General features: G+C 62.7%; 1 protein-coding gene across 1 annotated transcript; it reads left to right on the forward strand.

The window, feature by feature from the left end:
* Positions 1-404: 404 nt before the first annotated feature.
* On the forward strand, positions 405-12,732 carry ZNF316 (zinc finger protein 316). The gene is made up of 5 exons (XM_040231271.1): positions 405-4,221; positions 4,430-4,548; positions 5,228-5,354; positions 5,861-5,974; positions 8,560-12,732. The coding sequence occupies exons 1-5, from the start codon at positions 3,918-3,920 to the stop codon at positions 10,884-10,886; spliced, it is 2,991 nt and encodes a 996-aa protein (XP_040087205.1). The 5' UTR covers positions 405-3,917; the 3' UTR covers positions 10,887-12,732.
* Positions 12,733-13,713: the final 981 nt, after the last annotated feature.

The raw sequence follows: 13,713 nt of genomic DNA on the forward strand, positions 1-13,713 counted from the left end.
GGGCGTGGGGTCGGGGTCGCGCCTCCCCTCGACGCCGGCGCGCGAGGCCGCGGTGAGATCGCGGCGCGCGGCGGGGTGGACCCGGCCTGGACCTGGGTTGGGGGCGCCCGGGGCGGCGCGCTGGCCTGGCCTTGGGCGGCCGCGCCCACGCTCAGTGCAGCCGGTGGACCCCCGCCCCGGCCTGCGCGATGGGGGCGGGCTCCGACCCCCGGGGTCGGTCCGGGTTGGCAGCGCGGAGTAGGCGGGCAGAGGAGGACACACGCGCGCGACTCCTGGGAGGTGCCCTCCCCGGTCTAGGCCGGAGGGGCGGGGGGTTGGGCCGCGGCCGCCCCCGGGACACACCCATCCAGGAGGGGCTGTCACGGCCTGGCCCCTACTTCCGCGGGAGGCGGGGGCCTGATCAGCCCCCTGAAGGGGTAGAGATGGCTGGGCTGGCGCCCCTGGCAAGCCTGCTTAGTGACCTTGGGGGCCTTGTCTGGGTCTTCCCTCTGCAAATGGAGGCTCCGGTGGGCAGCTTGGCCGAGTCTTGTACCGCCAGGAGGCAGGTTTCGGAGCTCACTCCTGGGATCGGATGGGGTCCTTCCTGGAGTCGGATGGGGTCTGGCCTGCCGCGTGTGGTCGCAGAGATGGGAGAAGGGCTGGCCTTTGGAGGAGGACCCAGTGGGCAGAGGAGAGGGGAGGTATGCAGGGTCAGGCCCTGCTGTGCCTGGATGGGGAGACGTTGGTGCTGGGTTTGGTTCAACAAGTGTCTGCAGGTCTGGGGCGCTGGCTGCCAGGTGAGGGGCTGCCTTTGGGCAGTGGGCACGGCCCGCGGATACACCTACACCAGGGCACACCAGGAGAGTAGAGGGGCCCAAATCGTGGACAAGCAATGAGGATCCTGGTAGTCAAGGAAGAAGATGGAAGCCTGGAAGGCCTTGAATAGCGGGTGTGGCCAGTGAGGCCACCAGAGGGTAGGAAGGGGCCCGGCTGCCTCTGCGCCCACCCATTCCTCCTGCTGCTCTCTGTAGGTTCCCTGGATGTGGGATTTCAGTGGAGAGTTGCTGAAAGTTTCCCAAGTTTGCCACTTGCTGTCCGTGGGGCAGGCATCTTGTCACCACCCCCCACCCCCAACCCTGTTCTAAATTCTGCAGCATGGTACCCTAGGGTGCAGCCCCGCCCCACCTCCCAGGCAATAATGGCCTGGGATGACCTGCGGGGTTATGTTGATCAGGTTGCTTACCTGGCTTACCTGAGCGGGATGCCAGGAGGTGAGTGTCTGGTGGTCTGCCAGGCTGGAAAGAGGAGAGGAGAGTGTGCAGCACATACCTGGCCTGGGGAGGCAGAAGGAACCTGGCACCCAAGTTAGTTACTTTTTCAGAACCGTTCTGTTCCAGATGCTGGGTCAGGATGGAGGGATGTCTAGCTGGGCTGTCGGCAGGGTGACTGCCCATCTCCATGGCAGCCGGGTCTTTCCTTCCCTGGTCACCAGCAGGTGCACCTCTTAGGAGAAGAGCCCTTGGGGCCTGACCTCCTTAGACGCACCACCAGTGGGTTCCAGGGTGAAGGACCCTCAATAGCAGTTAGTCTGTTCCGGAAGTGGGGCCAGAATACTGAGTCTTAGAAAGCTTATGTTTATGCATTGACCACTGACTTTAGAATCACTCCTTTCGTAAATATCTGAGCGCTCACTCTGTCTGGCACAGAAGAGATTTGAGAGGAGCAGAGGGAGCTTCTGCCTGCCTGGAGTTCACTGTGTGCTTGGGGAGACAAGCAATATCAGACAATTCAATAAGTGTATTAAAATGTAGGTGCTGAGAGCGCAGAGTCCTGGGAACTGTGCATGTCATAGGAGCCCAGGGGGGCTGCCTCCAAAGGCCCAGTGAAGAGGGAAGGAGAGTGCCAGGGAGTGGGAGCGACATGTGCAAAAGTCTTGAGGTGGAACGAGCACGGGATCACTTTATTGCAAAGCCACGAGTCCTCAGGTGCAGGCCCGGCTTGGGGGCGCCTGCTGTGGGAGAGAGCTAGGCAGGAGGGGCTCTGCTGGGCTTGGCATGGCATCTGGGCTCAACCTGAATTTTCAGCCTGAGGCCTGGATGAGAAGAGCCTCCCTCTGGGCCTGAGGTGGGTGGCTATTGGGAAACCTCTGCCGAGCGTTTCTGACACGCCAAGTGCTGAGTAGGGCTCTGGCCTTCCGCAGGCGGCCAAGGTGACACACGCACGTGTTTCTACAGCTCAGGCCCCTTCACGTGGCCAGAGAGCCGCGGAGCCCGAGGACACGGGCTCTGTGAGCGACTGGGGCGGAGGTGGTCCTCCTGGGTGTAGCGCCCACGACCGCCACCTCCGGTCCAGGGATACGGGACCGAGAATGGGGTCGGCGTGAGAGTCAGGACAGAGGTGGCTTCTGGGTGCCGGTGTGCCCCTGGACTTGGGTCCTGGTCTCTGGGAGGAGCTGTGCGAATGCTCAGAGTTCCCTCCCAATTACAGTGTGGATTTTAAAGTGGCAGCTCAGAGCACTTGAGAAAAATGAGCGCACGCTGCCTTATTAACAGAGACGTGATGAGTTGTGGTAAGAGCTAATCAGTGAGCACTTCTCCTAGGAGGTGCCCAGTGGTCTGGACTGTTCTTATGACTGGGGGGCACCTTTCTGTGCAGGCCCTATCCCGGTTTAGGGGTTCTGCGGTGGACGCCATGTGCTGATAGAGCTGGCTGAGCTGGGGTGGGCCCTGGTATCTTCTGATCCTCCCGGGTTCCCACTCTCTGCCCAGGATCCTGGGGTCGCTGTGTTTGTAGTAGGCTTGGCTCACTTTGGAAGTGACCCCATTCGGGTCTGAGAGACTGATGAGCCACGCTGGCTGATGGCCCTTAGCCTCTGCGCTTTGCACTCAAAGCCCTGCCTCTGTCTTGTCCCCAGCGCTCCATTGGGGTTGGTGAAGGATGCGCAGGTGGAAGAGAGGAGTTGTCCCAGGGCTCCTGGTATCCCGTCCGTCTTGGGTCCACAGCCCCAGGCTCTGTGCCCCAGGCAGTGTGGCTGTGTCCCGGCCCCCCGCCCCCCAAGTGCCTGGCTGAGCCGTCAGCGACATCCACGGGAGTTTCAGGTGCTGTGAGTCACTGGAGCTTTGATGACTCGACACTTAGGGTTCTCGGATCCCTAAACGTGAACAGGGTTACCAGGTGTTTTATTTCACCTTTGCTGGTCCAGCAATGAACCAGATCTCCATGACCTGCTGAGCTTTTTCCAGGGGCCCTAGACATCACGAGGGGCGAGGGCTGTGCCGTATGCCTGCTCCCGAAGGGGCCTGACCTGCTGGCTTGGCAGAGCAGGTGTTCCCGGCAGGGTGGTCTCACCTTCCCCGCCCAGGGCTGTGGCCCGCACGCTCAGACTTTGGCTCCCATACTCCCTGCTGCCAGGGTTGTGTGTCCAGAGCTGGGAGAGCATCTCCTCCACTCATATATCGGGTGGGCTGTTCCTCACAGGCTGTGTGCACCCCTTTCACTTAATCTTAGCCAAAAGGCCGAGAAGTGATTGTGCGCGCCCCTTTCAGCTAAAGACAGGCTGGACCACCCTCTGGCACGTTGCCTGGACTTTATGCTTCCACATCCTTGTGGATAAAAAATGCAGGATTAATCCCCAATTTACTCCAAGAAAGCACGGTGGTTCACAGCAAGCCTGTCCTGCTCCCAGGAAAGAGCCGCGGCCAAGTAACGGGTCTCACAGTAAGGGGCTCTTTGGCAGCATTTCTGGGGACAGAATCTAGATTGTGCCCCCCTGAGATCATGGAAAGAGCTCCTATCCTGGTGCCCAGTGCCCTGCCCCTCAGGGCAGAGCAACCCCGCCTCCCCAGGAGGGCTGAAGGGCCCCGGAGCAGACGCGCGGGGGCGGCGCGTCACCGTCACCGTCTGTGTTTCAGGCCGAGTTGAGGCTCCTGGCAGAGGCGATGGCAGCCCCTCGAACGACTCCAGACTCGCCCGCCGCCCAGCTGGAGAGGCTGGACGGATCGGAGTGTGGTCCTGACCAGGAGGAAGACGAGGAGGAAGGAAAGGGGGAGGAGGTGGAGGCGCTGGAGGAGCGGCTGGTGGAGGTGGTGGTGGACGCGGATGTGGAGGTGGTGGTGGACGTGGATGTGGAGGTGGACGGCACGGTGGAGGCGGCGCTGGCAGAAGAGCAGAGTCCAGCGTCGGGGGCCCAGGAGTGCCCCCGCGGTGGCAGGGACACCGAGTCGCCGGGCCTTCAGGAAAAGGGTAAGAGAAAGGAGCTGACCCCTGGGGAGGAAGTTTCGGGGGGCTCTAGGGGCAGCCGGAAAGAGCTCTTGGACAGGGTGGAGCTGGGGCTGCGGGATCAGAGCCCCGCACTTGAAAAGGGGGCGTGGCCAGGAGCTGCCCATCCTGGCTGGATGGACACGTGTCCGTCCGAGGCTAAAGCCCGGCCCTCAAGAGTCTCTCCGCTCAGCCCTGCAGGCCTCCTGGGCTCCAGCCACGCCGGGGGATGAGGACCTGGAGCGGGAGGGGGAGGGGGACGAAGAGGAGGAGGACGAGGACGAGGCTGACTCCCTGACGTCTGGGTCTCAGGTGAGCTGCCCCCTGGTTTGGAGCTCAGTTAACCAGGCAGGGGTTCCGGGGCGGGGGGAGGGCGCTGGGATCCGCACCTCCTGTTGCGGAAACCCCCTGCTGGCAGGGCAGCCCCAGCTGTGAGCCGGGTCAGGGCCGCCGGAAGCAGTTGGCCGTCTCTAGTCCGAAGCCCAGGGGTTATGGTTCTGCTCTCTTGGGCCTGACCCTTCCCAGGCCACTGTCCTGATTGGGCGCCAGTGCCCACACTCTGCTGGTGCCAGTTGTCCACCCCGGCCTGAGCTCTCACACCGCTGATGTGACCCCTGGCTCGAGGCAGATAGTGACGCGGGAGGGGTGAGGTGGCCATGCAGCACAGCCCAGGGGTCCTGGGCATCGTGGTCCTGGGACTTCGGCGTGAGACCCTATGCCGCCCCACCTGAGCTGAGTGATCTCCCTCTCTGAGCCTGAGGTCCTGATTGCTGAATGAGACTGGCCTGGGCGAGGCCTGGGAGCCCCTAGTTCCATTGGGCGTCTGTAGGCTTGCCAGTGATGGGGTGCTGGGCTGTGTCCCCGTGAGCCCCACATTGCAGGGCGAGCCCACTTCCCATTGAAGTGATCTCCTGTCCTGTTTTCATGGGGGTTCGCCCCTGCCTCTCACCAGGTCAGGGAAGGACAGTGGCCAGGGTGCTTTGTTTCCCAGGGGCTGGTGACCTTTGAAGACGTGGCTGTGTACTTCTCCCTGGAGGAGTGGGAAAGGCTGGACACAGACCAGCGGGAGCTCTACAAGGAGGTCATGCGGGAAAACTATGGGATCCTGGTGTCCTTGGGTGAGCAGAGCCCTCCATCCGCAGGAGGCATGCTAGCCTGACGGCCGCCTGGGGCTTGGCTGTCTGAGGGTGGTTTGTGGAGCCCGAGGATCCTGGAGAAGGGGGTGCTGGTGCCACCTCACCTCCCAGGGAAGCCCTGGGGACCAGCCTGGCTTCCGGCAAGGGTGTGTGGTGGGGGACTCACTGTGGTGGGGGGCTCACTGTGGCCCGGCAGCACCGTGGCCCAGGTTCCACGTACTGGGGAGCGGCTGGTCCTGTGCTGGTCTCTGTGCTCCCCTTAGAGGCCTTGAGCGTGGAGGAGTCCGGAGGCAGAGGAGAGGGGTGGGGCCTGCTGTGGAGGGCAGTGTGTGGAGGGGGCTTGGCAGGGGAGCTGGGGGTGTGGGGGTTCCAGCGGGGAGGTTGGAGGCAGGTTCTGGAAGGGATGGGACAGGAGTGGTGGAGGCAGGGCTGTGCGGGTCGGGGTGCGAGTACAGTCCAGCAGCTGCCACCTGTTCTCTTTGGGCCAGGATACCCAGTCCCCAAGCCAGATCTGATCTTCCGGCTGGAGCAAGGAGAGGAGCCGTGGGTCCCGGACAGCCCCCGTCCCGAGGAGGGAGACATCGTCACTGGCGTCTACACAGGTGAGTGTTACAGAGTCTCGCAGGTTTTCTGGCAGACTTCAGCCTGCACCTTTGCTGCAGCCCCAGAGAGGGGCCTGGTGCTGCTGGTCTGTGCTATTGGGGGGCTCCATGGGGACCGCACAGCGCTAGGGGCTTATCCCTGCCTTTGAGGGTTGGCTTCTCTTGGTTCCAGTCTGCAGAGGCCTAAGGGCTGGGAAGTCTGTAGCAAACATCGAGGCTCCTGTTACAAGTCTTTAAAAATAATGCTCTCTCCTTGCCCTGCCCTCTGGCAGGTTTTGTGTGCCTGAGGGTCAGCTCTCGTGGCTTCCCCACCCATTCGGCCATTTCTCGCTGGGAGGCCTGGGACCGGGGGCCAGCGTTCCAGAGGGCAGTGTTCAGGGTGGTGGATTTCTCCTGAGACCCCGGACCCGGCTCTGTTGCTCCAACTTTCTGGGCCTCATTTTGTAGTCCTGTGGAGAATAAAGAGTTTGAAGGAAACCGGTAGTTTCCTGCCCCGAGGCTGTCGGATTGTTGGTTCTATGGAGGTGTCCCGCGGGGTCTGTGAGCTGTTCTGGGAGGTCGGGAGGTTCAGTGGAGGCCCGGGCACAGTGCGTGTGTTTGGCTTTAGTCTTGGGTGATGCTGGCCTTGTGCGGGCTCCGGACATTTCATGCCACTCATGTACCTGGAGCAGCGTGTAGGTGTTTTAAATAAAATACAGGAAGACACAAACAGGACTGTGCCTACACGTGTACTCTTCAGAGTATTTCCTCGTATACTGTTTATTCTCATAACAGCTCTGTGAAATAGCAGGGGAGGAGCAATTGGTCTCACTTGACTGTGGAAGAAATCAACTTTTAAAGTAGTGATTCAGTCCCTCGCCCATGGTGGGCTCAGGCCGTGGGCCTTACGTTCCACTGTGCTGTGGGTTGGCCTTCCTGCCCTGGATCCCCGAGTTCTCTGGGTCCCTGTGGGAATGTCTCCTGGCCTTCAGAATTGGGGGGCGGGCCTCTGGCTGGTAAGAAATGCTGCTGCTGCCTCCAGGCTGAGACTGGGATGTAGGTGATGTTTCTCAGAGGGTCTTAGCAGGTGTGCCCTGTTTCAGGGGTCCAGCTCTGAAATGCCACCTGGGGACAGAGAGACTGCAGGTCTCCCCGGGCTGGTCTCTGAACACGTGGTTGGGTGTGTCCCCCTTCTCCACATGTCTCGGGGAGAAGTATGGGCAGGTTGTCAGGCTTGGAACATGGCCCGGCTGAGGTAGTCCTCACCTGGTGTCAGAGTCCTCAGGCGTGGGAGTGTCAGGGAGATGAGGTGCCAGGCTCCCTTCCCCAGGGTGCACCTGTCCACTCCCGACGTGGGTTCTGGAAGAGGCAGTGGAGAAAGCCCCAAGCCCTTTGTTAGAGCACCTCCTCCACCCCGGCTCCAGCCTCACCAGTAGACCTGATGGGTCCTCACTCGGATCCCAAACAGGCTTGCATCTGGGAACGGTGGGGAGCGCTGTCCCCACCACAACCTGGAGTGATCCTTCCAGGTGCTGGAATTCTGAGGTGGACTGCATGGTGCGTGGCCGTGGCGGACAGACGCAGGCAGAGGGCACCCGAGGAAGGTGGCACACAGGTGCTCTGAGCACCGGGGGTGCTGCGGGCCAGGTTCCTTGTGTGACATAGCGCCTGCTCTGTAAATACCACTTCTCTCTTGGGTGTATCGTGACTGCAGGCATATCACCCCGTTTATAAACCAATTCTGTGTCCGCACTGTTCACTGAAGGGTGAGATCAGGAAACTGCTGGTGGAGGAGGGGTGGGATTGTAGGGTCCTGGGGTGGGTCCTCGGCCTTCTGTGATGGGAAGATGTTTGCAGTTCATGCAGTCTTAGTCAGTTTGGGACCATTTCTCAAGTGCACAACGGCTCAGAAGAAAAACAAACAGGCTTCAGGGAGGCTCGTCTCTGCCCGCAGAATAGCCAGAGCGTAGTTAGGGTGAGTGCAGAGAGCTGAGGCCTCCAGGCCCTTTAGGTCCTTGGCTCAGGGCAGCCTTTCTTGGTTCTGCCCTGGGGGTGGGAGCCTGAGGCTGGGCGAGAGGGACCCAGAGCCGGAGAGACGCTGAGCAAAGCTTAGGTGCTCACAAAGTCAAGTCCTCTGTGACCCCGCCGTGCTGGGGCTGGGGTCTTGGCTGCCTTGGGCCAAGCAGGCCAGGAGGTGGGGTTCTCCAGGAGAGAGGGGGCTTTGGGAAAAACAGAGCAGGCATCTCAATCTATTTTTCTGGCCTGTGGTCAAACAGGAGCCCCCAGGCAACGTCACCCACTTTGTAGGTGTCCCTGTTCTTCAGTGAGGTGGCAAGCCTGGAGGGAGCTGGAGGTGTGGAAAAGGGATTAGTTGAGGCCATGTGAGGCAAGTTCGAAAAGGGAAGGAACACCAGCCTTCCTAGGAGGGATAGAGAAATCTCCTGTCTGCAGAGTTCCTCCTACCTGGGGTAGGGACGGAGGCATCCTGAATTCGGCCTGGTGCTCTGGGAGCCTGGTGTCCTGCAGAAACAGCTCCTTGCAGGAGCCGGTAAGGGGCTGCTGGCACGGTCTTCTCACCTCTCCTGTGGTCTTCTCGTCGCCTTCAGGGGCCTGGTTCTGGACTGATGACATAGAGGACCATGAGGAGGACGACGACGAAGACTTCCTGGCAGAGGTGGCAGAGGAGGAGAACGAGCCCCCGGGGCTGTGGTCGGCGGCCTACGGAGTGGGCGATGTGCCTGGGACCTGGGGCCCTGATGACTCAGATTCTGCGCAGACTTCGGAGGGCTGGGGTCTGGACCCCGGCGGGCTCGGGGTCCTGGCCCCGGGGTCTGAGTCGAAGCCCTTTCTGCCGGACCGGGAGCCAGGTGCGAGCCTCCTGGCGCCCTGGGCGTTCCCAGCCACAGTGGCCGCGCCAGCCGGGCGCCCGGAGACGACCTGCGACGTGTGCGGCAAGGTGTTCCCACACCGGTCCAGGCTGGCAAAGCACCAGCGCTACCACGCGGCGGTCAAGCCCTTCGGCTGTGACGAGTGCGGCAAGGGCTTCGTGTACCGCTCACATCTGGCCATCCACCAGCGCACGCACACCGGCGAGAAGCCCTTCCCGTGCCCAGACTGCGGAAAGCGCTTCGTGTACAAGTCGCACCTGGTCACGCACCGTCGCATCCACACGGGCGAGCGGCCTTACCGCTGCGCCTTCTGCGGCGCGGGCTTTGGGCGCCGCTCCTATCTGGTCACGCACCAGCGCACGCACACGGGGGAGCGGCCCTACCCCTGCCCACACTGCGGCCGCAGCTTTAGCCAGAGCTCGGCGCTTGCGCGGCACCAGGCGGTGCACACGGCCGACCGGCCCCACTGCTGCCCTGACTGCGGCCAGGCCTTCCGCCTCCGCGCCGACTTCCAGCGCCATCGACGGGGTGGTGGCTGTGCGGAGCCCGGCGGCGAGGGCCCTCGGCGGGAGCCCTGCAGTGAGACGGGGCCCGCAGCGGGGCCGGAGGAGGCCGAGGCAGGGCCGGAGGGGCTGGAGGGGCCCGAGATCGATGAGGCGGACGGAGAGACTGAGGGAGAAGCCGAGGTGAGAGAGGCGGCGGTGGAGGTGCCCACCCCGCGGAGCAAGGACGACCCTGAACCGGACAGGCGGTTTCTGGGGCTGGGCAACGGCCTGGGGGAGGGCGAAGGTCCTTCCTCGCACCCGCTCGGCTTCCACTTTCCCATTCACCCCAAATCTTGGCTCCACCCGGATGGCTTTCCGATCCTGGGCCTCCCGGACTTCGGGGAGCGGCTGCCGGCCGACGGGCGCCCCCTGCCCGGAGCCCTGGGGGCCCGGCTCTCCCTGGTGGAGGGGGCCGGGCTGGCCTGCGACCCTTTTGGCGGCGGTGTCGGGCCTGGAGGCGCCAGCGGCCTGCGCGCGTTCGGGCCTGCTGTCGGGGGGCTGCTGGCGGAGCCGGCACCCGCCGCGCTAGCCGAGGAGGAGAGTCCGTGGATCTGTTCCGACTGCGGCAAGACGTTCGGGCGCCGCGCGGCTCTGGCCAAGCACCAGCGCTACCACGCGGGCGAGCGGCCACACCGCTGCGCCGACTGCGGCAAGAGCTTCGTGTACGGTTCGCACTTGGCGCGCCACCGCCGCACGCACACCGGCGAGCGGCCCTTCCCGTGCCCGGAGTGCGGTGCGCGCTTCGCCCGTGGCTCGCACCTGGCGGCGCACGTGCGCGGCCACACGGGGGAGAAGCCCTTCGTCTGCGGCGTGTGCGGCGCGGGCTTCAGCCGGCGCGCGCACCTGACGGCGCACGGGCGCGCGCACACGGGCGAGCGGCCCTACGCGTGCGGCGAGTGCGGCCGCCGCTTCGGGCAGAGCGCGGCGCTGACGCGGCACCAGTGGGCGCACGCCGAGGAGAAGCCGCACCGCTGCCCCGACTGCGGCAAAGGCTTTGGCCACAGCTCGGACTTCAAGCGGCACCGGCGCACGCACACGGGCGAGAAGCCCTTCCGCTGCACCGACTGCGGCCGCGGCTTCGCGCAGCGCTCCAATCTGGCCAAGCACCGGCGCGGCCACACGGGCGAGCGGCCCTTCCCGTGCCCCGAGTGCGGCAAGCGCTTCTCGCAGCGCTCGGTGCTCGTGACGCACCAGCGCACGCACACGGGCGAGCGGCCCTACGCCTGCGCCAACTGCGGCCGCCGCTTCTCGCAGAGCTCGCACCTGCTCACTCACATGAAGACGCACCGCGGCGCGGCGGGCGCACCAGTCCAGGCGCCCGCGGCGCCCCTGCCCAAGGCCGAGGCGCCCTCCAAGGGGCTGCCGAGCGCGGGCGCAGGGACCGGGCCCGAGGAGCACGGCAGTACCCTGCTGGAGTTCGCGGGCGGAACGAGCTTTGGCTCCGAGCCGACGGCCGCCTTTGCGGGGCCTTCAGGCGTCTACGAGGAGACCATCCTGTGAGGGCCTGTGACGGAGGCGCAGGCCGCTAGGCCGCCGGCCCTTTGCTCCTCTGGCCGCGGGGGATGCTGAGGGCCCCAGCCCTGGTGCGGTGCCTTACCCTCAGCCCCGGTGCACCGGCCTCAGGCTTCCCTCCTGCTCGGCCCTAGAGAACCGGCCCCCGAGCTCGCATGGCCGTGCGGGGGGCGCGGGGGGCGAGGCGAGCCGCGTGCGGAGCCGATGGGGCAGGGGCGGCCACCCCGATGGGAGACTGCAACATCCCTGGATCGATGCGGTGAGGCCACGCGGTGGGGACGGCCGGCGATGTTATTTATTTTACCCGGGTTCGATTTGGGTGGTCCAGGGGAGAGGTGGCATGTGAGTGAGTAACGGGGGTTTAACGTAAGGGCGAGGGAGGGGAAGGCCTTGCGTCAAGGGAGGGTGGGGTGGTCGAGGGGTTTGGCTGACGACGACTTCCCATTCCTCAGCGGGAGACTTCAGGGATCTCCTGGTCCTTCAGAGTATGTCCAGGAAGCGTTAAGGACTGTGCGTGGCGAGGGGAGACCTCGAGGGTTTTCAGAGGACGGTGTTCCTCCCTAATGCAGGGCGGGGGAAGCAGAGATGCACCGGGGAAAGCTTTTGTTCTGTGACCGCGGATGTTTATTTCCACTGCTTGTATGGCCTGAAGAATCTGGAAGGAGGAGAAAAAAGCCAGAAACCAAACCGAGGCCCCGTGCAAGGTGGGGAAGGATCGGGTAGTAGGTGTCCCCAGGGTCCCCAGGGACCTTGAAGCCTTACTCTCCAGGGTCCTCAGTCTGCTCACCCCACTTGAGCGCCGAGATTCAGCCTGGTGGCGTGGGGTTTAGTCTTAACTCCCCCTTGGAATCCTTTGGTGCCCTTACCCTGGGCAGCTGGAGGCACGCACTCAGAGATTCCCCCACAGCGCTGCCTTCGGCTCCCCGGCTCCTCTGCCCGCACGGGGGCGGGACATACAGGGCCCTGCTCTTCTGAGCCCGTGGCTCACTTAGATCCCATAACACAGGTAAAGTGACAGAGGTCGGTAGCAAGGTCGTTTCTTAGCATCCCATGATTAGGGCTATGACCGCCCAGCTCCCTCACCCCCAGGCTCCTTTCACTCTGCCTCTGTTGTCCTTCTACACTAGAAGCCAGCAGTGTTTCTGTTTAGATTCCCATTTCACAGAGTGGGTGGTAAGCCGTCCACCTTGGGGGCTTCCGACCTGAGCCCGGTGGCTCAGTGACTGACCAAGAATCCAACTATGCAAGGCCCGCGGCCAGCGCCCACCTTCCAGGCCGGCCGTTTGAAGCCACCAGGTCACCTGCAAGACACCTGCCCCACCCCGCTTGATGTTTTTTTTGGCCAATATGAGTGGGGCCAGAAAACCAAAATTTTGAAGCAACCATATTCCCTTCTAGACCTAGTTCCTTCTGTGTTAGTGTAGATGTGGCCGTGGGGCCTGAGAGCCGGCAGCCAGACTGCTAGAGGCTGGGCGGTAGGAGGCAGTGTAGTCACCGTAGTCGGCGGGTGGGAGGAGGGCCTGGACTGCCGGATGGTGGTGGTGAGAATTAGCCTGGCCGATGGGGGTGGAGTGGGTGGGGTGGGGGGTGAGGAGGACAGGGGTTCCCAGGGAGGCACCAGCGGTGTTGGCTGGTGCCCTCTGTCCCTGGCCTCTCTCCCGCTGTGGGAAGGCGCCTCAGGAAGGGCCCAGGGCGAGGTGGGCCAGCCCTGCTTGGCCAGGGTCCGGTCCATGCCCATCCTGCGTGGCCCAGCCTTTGAGCACAGATCTGCAGCCCTGCCCCGCAGCTGTCGGCAGGAGGAAGGACCTAGCTTTAATAAAGAGTGGACAAACGAGCCTTGTGCCTGGACTCCGTGTTGTTGCCCCTTCTCTGGCCCCTCAGGGAGGCCCTGCAGGGCTTCAGGCCTGTCTTATTTCTGCAGATGATGTTAGGAGTGTCTCTTTTCAGAACCTAGAATTGGCCTGGGCGGAGTTGGCCCAAGAGAGCTTCGACCCCTGCCGCCCGTGTCCACCAGGCCTTTGCGGGAGTCCCCAGCGGGCCTCCACACTGCCACCTACTCCTTGTAACACGCACACCTGTGTTGGGATATAGCCTTGTTTAGGGTTATTTTGGCCAGGCCCCGTTCCTGGCGGTCCAGACCTCTCCTGAGGCCCCAGCACCGCACAGGTTTATCCAGGCTCACCTGCTCTGTGCAGGCCAGAGCTCACCTCCCTGCACCTCAGACGCCTTCCTTTGAAATGACTCATTTATTTCTCACCACACGATGTCCCCGCACCCAGACCTGACCCTCCCATCCTTTCCCCAGGGAATTGAAAAATATGAACTATGAAGTCAATTCTGTTTTAAAATGTGGTTTGGAAGCATCAGAACAGAACCCAGTATTTCAGTAGCAGATGGACATTAAGACCTAGTGTAAACTGGATGGCCCTGAGGAGCTTAACGGCTCTTCAGAAAAGTTATTCCCTGATAGAGCGTACAGTTGTCCAGCCAGATACTTGATTTTAGGGGGGAAATAAGGCAATCCTGATGGTTATATAAGAAAAGGTAGACTGCCTCCCTGGTTTTGAGAGGATTTCCAAATTTCTGGAGTCCTGATTCATTCCACAAATGTCAGTCTAGCATCTCGCATCATGGCCAAGGAGGATCGGAAGCCCCCAGGGCCCCATGACACATGGGCCATGACGGCGGCACTTTGAGAACTGTGAGGTCCTGAGCACCCTCTGGTCTCCACTTAACCTTTATTGCTTGAATCTTCCCATCGTCCTCCTCTTCTCCTGACACCCTTCCACGTAATCCCTTCAAACATTTCCTTATA

The sequence above is a fragment of the Oryx dammah genome, unplaced genomic scaffold (assembly GCF_014754425.2).
Source record: "Oryx dammah isolate SB20612 unplaced genomic scaffold, SCBI_Odam_1.1 HiC_scaffold_2, whole genome shotgun sequence".
NCBI classification, from domain to species: Eukaryota; Metazoa; Chordata; class Mammalia; order Artiodactyla; family Bovidae; genus Oryx; species Oryx dammah.

What these genes read in the sequence shown, in the direction of transcription:
- ZNF316 (XM_040231271.1), top strand. Translation starts at nt 3,918, where the DNA reads ATGGCAGCCCCTCGAACGACTCCAGACTCGCCCGCCGCCCAGCTGGAG. An exon ending in CCCTGACGTCTGGGTCTCAG is followed by an intron (nt 4,549 to 5,227) that starts GTGAGCTGCCCC and finishes TTTGTTTCCCAG; the next exon opens with GGGCTGGTGACCTTTGAAGA. An exon ending in TGGGATCCTGGTGTCCTTGG is followed by an intron (nt 5,355 to 5,860) that starts GTGAGCAGAGCC and finishes TCTTTGGGCCAG; the next exon opens with GATACCCAGTCCCCAAGCCA.